This window comes from Merops nubicus, unplaced genomic scaffold (genome assembly GCF_000691845.1).
Source record: "Merops nubicus isolate BGI_N331 unplaced genomic scaffold, ASM69184v1 scaffold1862, whole genome shotgun sequence".
Lineage (NCBI taxonomy): Eukaryota > Metazoa > Chordata > Aves > Coraciiformes > Meropidae > Merops > Merops nubicus.
Genome location: NW_008594025.1, coordinates 8,093 through 15,222, shown reverse-complemented (window position 1 = coordinate 15,222; position 7,130 = coordinate 8,093). Strand labels below are relative to the sequence as shown.

Sequence of the window (7,130 nt, the reverse complement as noted above, 5' to 3'; positions counted from 1 at the left end):
TAAAGGATTCTATGATTCTAAGATACTTTATCCACTCTTTATTAGCAAACCATTTGTCTTGTAACAGCATTGTTTCCAAATTGCCAAGATACTCTGTCAGCTCAAGTCTCAGAGGAAAAGCTTGCTTTCTTTTCCATGTCCTCTTGCAAGGAAAGTGTAGACCTTGAGAACTCATGATGCCACTGTAGCAAATAAACTTCACAATTTGTTACACACCTTCTGGTAGCTGTCATCTTCTCCCACAGACACTTGTATATTTGAAGAGGGAAAACAATACCCTTGCTGGATTTCACCCTTATGAGGATAAGCCAGTCTCCTTCCCAGTCTGCAGGTTGAATAGGAGTAGGAGCAAGTGTTGTGTTTCTACTCAGTTGTCTTGTGTCACAGAGGGGAGGTTGTAACACCTGGCAGGAGACAGCTGAAAACCAGTACTGGAAACACTGGCCTTTACTGGACTGCATTATTGCTCTGCATGGTTCATCCTGTGGTGTCCCTGGCACTGCTCTGCCAACCAGCAGCATTTGTTTAGGAATGGGGTGCTAAAGACAGGGCAGTAAGTGGAAGTCATAGAATCATAGAAGTTTGATTTGGAATGGACCTATAATTATCTTGTTCCAAACCCCTGCCATGGGCAGGGACACCTCCCACTAGACCAGGTTGCTCAAAGCCCCATGCAGCCTGGTCTTGAGAACCTCACAATGGAGAATCTAAAGCTTCCCTGGGCAACCTGTTCTGGTGTCTCGCCACCCTCACAATAAATAACTTCTTCCTAATTTCTAATCTAAATCTACCCTCTTCCAACTTGAACTCATTACTCCTATCACTACAAGCCCTTGTAAAAAGTCCTTCCCTATCCTTCCTGTAGGCCCCATTCAGATACTGAAAGGCCACAATAAGGTCTCCCTGGAACCTTCTCTTCTCCAGGCTGAGCAACCCCAACTCCCTAAGCCTGTCCTCACAGGAGAAGTGTTCCAGCCCTCTGCTCACATCTGTGGCTCTCCTCTGGACCCACTCCAGCAGGTCTTTGTGTTGGGGCGGTCTTTGACAGTGACTGCTGAATTCCTAACGAACAGGCCAGTTACTTGTTCTCCACCACCCACGCTTCTAGCTTAGGCACACCAGGGGTGATGAGATCCTTTTCTTTGAAATCATCTCATCCAGTGTGCTTAGCAGCAGAAGTGAATGTCAGCAGAAGGGAACTGAGCCCCACGCAATGCAGTGCCCGGAGCTGCTCAGCGGGCTGGTGAGGGGGACAGAAGTAAGATCCCAGTCTCAGTGTTCCTGATGCAGTGCTGTAATCTTCTGGTAATGGAAATCATGTTGTCTGGCTCCAGCAGAGATGGAATCAGATACACGTGGTGAGGTCTGGGTACTTTTCCAGATTTCTTAAACTTGTCAAGTTCAATGATAGGAAAAGAGATCAATAAATTCTGCACGAGATTGAATGTGCTGCATCTGAGTTTGTTGCACAGTGGAAAGCTCGTCAGTGACTCCTCAGGGGTCTGAAGTTAGCATGTGTATTGTAGGACAAGAGTTTTTGCTGGGTGCTCACTTCTTTGCCTGTGGCTGTGACTTTGCAGCAGTTGTGGCTTTTATCCTCTTTGCCACGGGGTAGCTCTCCAGAGCTTTGGCCAGTGGGGCTGGACAGGGTGACCAATTCTACTTGTACTATTTCATTGCCAAAGAACTTCTTCAGCAGTTCCTTGCTGTTCAGACTGTGCTGTTCTGGTGGTCTGTCACTTCCACAATCTGGGATTATGCCAGCCCCTGCAGAAGTTCATTGCATCAAGCCGTCAGGGCTGACTGGCTCTCACGTGTTTTTGCCTGTCAAGGTGGAGAAATTGAATTTCAGGAAATACCAACACTGCTGCAATTATTTTGACTATGAGAATATAGCTGTGTGATCAAAAGCATTAAAACACTTTTTTTTTTTTTTCCCCTCTCTCTCAGTTTCTTTCCTCATCTGTCCCCTGCTCCACATAGCCCCTCTTTTTTTTTTTTTTTCTTTCCCTCCTAGCTTGCATTGTTTAACTACACGATAGTATGAAACCATTGAGTAGCAACTCTGGATATCCCGTGAAAAAATGTAGCAGTTCTCCATGTGCTTAAATTTTTTTTAACTTGTCAAAATGTTGTGAAAGTTTTTCTGTAGTTTTATCTGCTACATCAGCAGTCGGGAGAGCTGAGCTGCAGACCTCTAGGATAAGGAAGAATCTGGTTTGCCCTTCAGTGATTCTTAGTGAGGAGATGAGCTTGTGCTGAGGGCAGAGTTCATGCTATAAAAATGTTTCTTCACTTACACACAAATTCAACTTACCTATACTGCAACATGAGTAAACACCACTCTCCTTTTACTTCTTGGCTGAATTACTGTGTTGGAGCACTGCAACTAGAGCAGATTCTCACATTTTTTAAATGCAAAGCTTTTATGTGCTTGTTGAGTTGTTCACGGTAGAATGAATAAATGAACCACATTGAATGAACAAAAACCACAGTGAAAATATGTGGACAATAGCACTTAAAATGAAGTATTCAGATGATAAGTCTGTCTAAATTGTGTCATTAAAGCACTCGCATTCTAATACGCTTGCTAGACTGCTCCACAGAGCTTTTACCTCAAGATGCAGTTTCATGTGGACATACAGCCTCTGATCAGCGTGCTCCCAGCAGGTGGTGTGAGGGGCCCCGCAGGGCTGAGGTGGCGCAGCCCGCGTGGCGCGCAGCCGGGCGCACTCGGCGGAGGTTCTGCTCTGGTAGACCCTCCTGCCTGATAGCTCACGCACATCCAGTGCAGGTAGGGACTACAGTGAAAAAGAGGGTCGTCTTTAATGGGTTTATGTGCTGCGGAGTAAATCTTGGTACGTTAAAGATGCTCTGAGATTGAATGAAGGGAATAACATCATTTTGCAAGAAGCAGCTTCTAGGGAAGCTGAAGTTTCATGTTGCTCTGTTAGTTTCACCTGATTCTGGACTTCACAACGTCTTCAGCTTTTGCCTAGCTGGAAGACTTGATTAGAGTGAGTTGTTTGAATCCAAGTAAGATGAAGGTACAATATTTTTTTGAATGATAGCTCCTCCTGGTTTCCTGTCTGTCTACCTCTTTTCAGTAACGTTTATCAGTGCTTTTGAATCCTTGGGGAATGAGATCATTCAAGGCCCTTTCTTTCCACCTGTACTTGGCATAATGACTTAAACCACTTCATTCGATACAGCATCATACCTAGGCAGGGTTATGTCCGTGTCCTACGTAGTGGGTGCACATACATGTTTTTAAAGAAGCAGAACTGTCTTTCAAAATCATCAGTAATGACCATCCAGCTATTGCAATACCTCTGTTAGCTTTTGGGTCCCATTCCTTTGCATTTGTAATTGCAAAACGATTGTGTTAGACCTCAGCATCCCAAGTTAAGGACAGTTTTAACAATCTCACTTAGGCCTCCAAGCTTAAGCTTTATTTACTGCTGGCAGGACACTGCTGCTGAGCATACCAGGAAGTGTCATTTACCTAAATTTAACTAATTTCAGATCATCACACTCTGCTTACTCTATTCTAACTCTGCTTTTGTAACGTAAGAAATACATTGGGTTAGGAAGTAACTAGGTGAGATATTCAGCATATGTGGTTTGATCTTAGTGGTCAGATACTGTAAAAGGCAAATTAAAGAATACTGAAAAAAATGTTAAAAATTTTCATACTACATTTTAAGACTCCTGGTGAAATTTGTTACTACTGCTTTAAATTACTTCCAGCTTTTCAGGAAAGAATGAGTTAAACATCCTTACAAGGTAACTATGGATAGTAGGTGGGTGACATTGCAAAACATGGTACTGTTTGTAATTTCTCTCTCTTTTTTTTTTTTTTTTTTTTAATTTTTTTTTTTTTATTTTGACTATTTTTAGGAAAAAATGTAAAGAAGCCCCCAAAATCCTATCTAATTCATGCTGGCCTAGAGCCTCTGACCTTCACTAATATGTTCCCAAGTTGGGAACACAGGGAAGACATCGCAGAAATCACAGAAATGGTAAAACTTTTAATTGCACAGACTGTTTTCCTATTGCTAGCAATTGTGTCTTGTGTTGTCAGTAACGTTGCTTGTTTGTGCTGTCAAAAAGCAGAGTACAGGATGTCCTTCTGCCAAGCGCAGACCTTTTTTTAAGTATGGAATTGTTGCAGGGCAGGGCTATTTGCCTGGGTGCAGGCCTGGATGGATAGCTCTGGGGGCCAGGCCGTGCAGGCTGATCCCCTGCAGGCTGCAGTGGGAGCCGTTGGTGGTTTCAGCACTGTGATCCTGTTCTGTTTTCCTCTCCTCCCTACAGGATGCTGACGTTTCCAATCAGATAATCCTTGTAGAGGACGTGCTGGCCAAGCTGTGTAAAACGGTGTATCCATTAGCAGACCTCTTAGCTAGGCCTTTACCTGAGGGAGTTGACCCACTGAAGCTTGAAATTTATCTTTCAGATGAGGACTTTGAGGTAAGGAGAGAACAGGTGCACTGTTTATCTGCGCATGGGTTTCTAATCATGCTGTGAAGTCATTTTGAACTTAACTTAATTTTGAACTAAATTTTGAAGTGTCATTTGACAGTTTTGCTACTTATGGTTTTACTAGTGGCATATCCTCTTGTTTTAAATGCAGATTGCATTGGAGATGACAAGAGAAGAGTACAATGCGCTGCCATCTTGGAAGCAGGTTAATCTGAAGAAGGCGAAAGGACTTTTCTAAGTTGTGTTCATTGGAGCGAGCACTAAAGGGATGTCTATTTTCACTTTCTATGCCCGTTAGAAGAATTGTACCCCACATTTACAGAATAAATAGAAATAAGCTGAAGTTACTAGTGACTACCTATCTGGAGGTGTGTAATGTTATAAAAGGCCAAGAGAACTCTTTAGAAATGGAATTCAGTTTTGACTCTTGAAGACAATGTGTTTAAGCTCTGCTCTCCTATGCACTTAAACAGTAGTTTCCTGAGGTACTGTTGCAGGTGTCCTTTGGCTATACACAATACTTGCCATTTTTGGTTTTGAAGAAGTTCTCTTTGTAAAGTGTTATTTTGTTAGTTTGTGGATTACAAAGAATTTATATTTATATAAGCACATAGAACAAGTATGTATTTAACAATGCAATATATATTCACTTCCAAGACTTTCATGTCAAACCTACAGAAAAGTAGCTGGACAGCAGTTGCTTGTACTGAACTAGCTATGCCACCCGTACGTATCTCCTACGCACTCTGAAAAGTTTCTCTTTGCAATAGTTATTGAATTGTTCTCAGTGCTGCTTCAGGTGCTAAACTGAACAAAGCATTTGTATTTATAGCATGGATTTCTCGAGAAACTATGCGAATCAACCTTTATACTTTATTATCCAAAAATGTATAGTGCCTTGGGTTTTGTGTACAGTTTATATACAAAAAAAAAGATTGGTCTGCATTTTGAAGATGGCTTAGAATGGTCTCCTATGTTACTTTTATAATAGTAGAAATAAAAACATCTCAGTTTCTAATACTTGTTGTAAACATTAAACATGTCTTTTGTGATATAAGAACCGAAAGTAAAAGCTTCTGAATAAACTCTTAGTGATGCTCTGACTTATTTTGTTATTATTTTGTACTGTAACCTCTACTAAGTCATTGGAACCTTCCATAACGTGGTATTTTATCAATCTATTTTAACCTTAGGTATATGCGGGTGTTGTACAGAGTTATAATTTGAGAAGTAGATAATGTAGAAAGTAATCAATGTAAGAGATAAAATTAGGTTGTGCAACACTTTAATGCTGAACATTGGAACAGTCACGCAACTCCTGTGTCCTTTGGGTTTCCCCGTTTTATAAATGAAACCAAAATTGTTATGCTGGTTTTCAAACTTTGAAAAACTCTTTGCAACCTTTGTGCAATTGCAAGTAAAACTTGAACTGAAAATGAGTGTGGCATCGTGTCCATTCTTTCCATAAGCACGGGAGTTGTTTTCATTCAGCTAATTAGGACATTGAATAGAGTAATCGAGTAAAAATCTGCTATTGTTTGAAATGTTTTTCAGGCATTTTGGCATTTCTGTTAGCAACTTGTGTGGTTCCCCTCTGGCAGCCTAGTGGATTTCACATTTTTATTCCTGCCAGGGTAAGTTTCCTTCTGCCCTGCAGCCATTCAGAGCTCCTCCTGTCTTGGCAAAAAGTGATTGCCTGCAGTGCTGCCTGTTGCTGCCCTTGTCATTCTTCTAGGCCCCGGGGAATGAAGTAGAATGTTTGAATGTGTGAGGTGGAGTTTTCATCAATTTCTGCAGTAAATATTGCTCCATAGTTAAAACTAATCTTGTTTTGACAGATGGGTTACTAAGTTGTAAGCTAGCCTTTAAATAAATAAACAGAATGCCTAGAAATAGGCAAGTACTATTCACTTGACTTGAGATATTGCAGGAGGACACTCAGCCCTTGTACCTTTCATTACTGGTTTTTGTCAAGAACTGAGATGAAATAACCCAAGGAAAGGGTAGCAACAGCATTCATGGCCAGGATACTTCTTGCAGAGCCTCCAGCAAAAAGATGTTTAGATGTGTTCCCTGGAGGTCCTCAGTTGTGTCCTCTGCAAGGGGTATACTAGTGGTTTGAAAATGCAGGGCTTTACAGTGCCAAGTTTATTTTTCCGGCACCAAGAAGTTTCCAAAGTCACTGCTGTATTCATCGGAGTATTTTTGCACCCATGTAATTTCCTCTTTCACCCACTCTGGTGATAAAATCAAGCAGGAATTAAGTTCTGTTTATTCATGTTCAGTCTGTGCTGTGGGGGTAGCAGGTTCCTCTGTTTTGATTTCTCTCTCCAGCAGAGCTGATTTGCATAGCGTGATTGACCTTGTTTGTCCCCCTGGCAGGGTAGTATCATTTGCTTTTGTTTTTTGAAAACACTGTCAGTCCTCCAAGTGTTGCTCAAGGGCAACACCCATCCACCCTTAAAGCCTTTAGAATTTCAGCTTAAAGACAAGACAAGCTGACAGGGAGACCTGCAGGCAGTGAAACAATTCCGTGTTGTCAGCTCTCAGAGTTCTCCTAATTTTTATGCGACTTGTTGTCTCATGTCCCAGTTCCAGGAACCAGGACTCGGGACCCAACTTCCTACATAAGTGCTTTGCTCACA

The 7,130-nt window shown here is 41.7% G+C and overlaps 1 protein-coding gene across 1 annotated transcript; it reads left to right on the top strand.

Annotated features, from left to right (window-relative positions):
• Positions 1 to 3,904: 3,904 nt before the first annotated feature.
• On the top strand, positions 3,905 to 5,583 carry LOC103768442 (supervillin-like). Its single transcript, XM_008935585.1, has 3 exons — positions 3,905 to 4,022; positions 4,318 to 4,473; positions 4,637 to 5,583. Exons 1-3 carry the CDS (start codon positions 3,972 to 3,974, stop codon positions 4,721 to 4,723), a joined length of 294 nt encoding a protein of 97 aa, XP_008933833.1. The 5' UTR covers positions 3,905 to 3,971; the 3' UTR covers positions 4,724 to 5,583.
• Positions 5,584 to 7,130: the final 1,547 nt, after the last annotated feature.

What these genes read in the sequence shown, in the direction of transcription:
- LOC103768442 (XM_008935585.1), top strand. Translation starts at nt 3,972, where the DNA reads ATGTTCCCAAGTTGGGAACACAGGGAAGACATCGCAGAAATCACAGAA. An exon ending in TCGCAGAAATCACAGAAATG is followed by an intron (nt 4,023 to 4,317) that starts GTAAAACTTTTA and finishes TCCTCCCTACAG; the next exon opens with GATGCTGACGTTTCCAATCA. An exon ending in TTTCAGATGAGGACTTTGAG is followed by an intron (nt 4,474 to 4,636) that starts GTAAGGAGAGAA and finishes TTTTAAATGCAG; the next exon opens with ATTGCATTGGAGATGACAAG.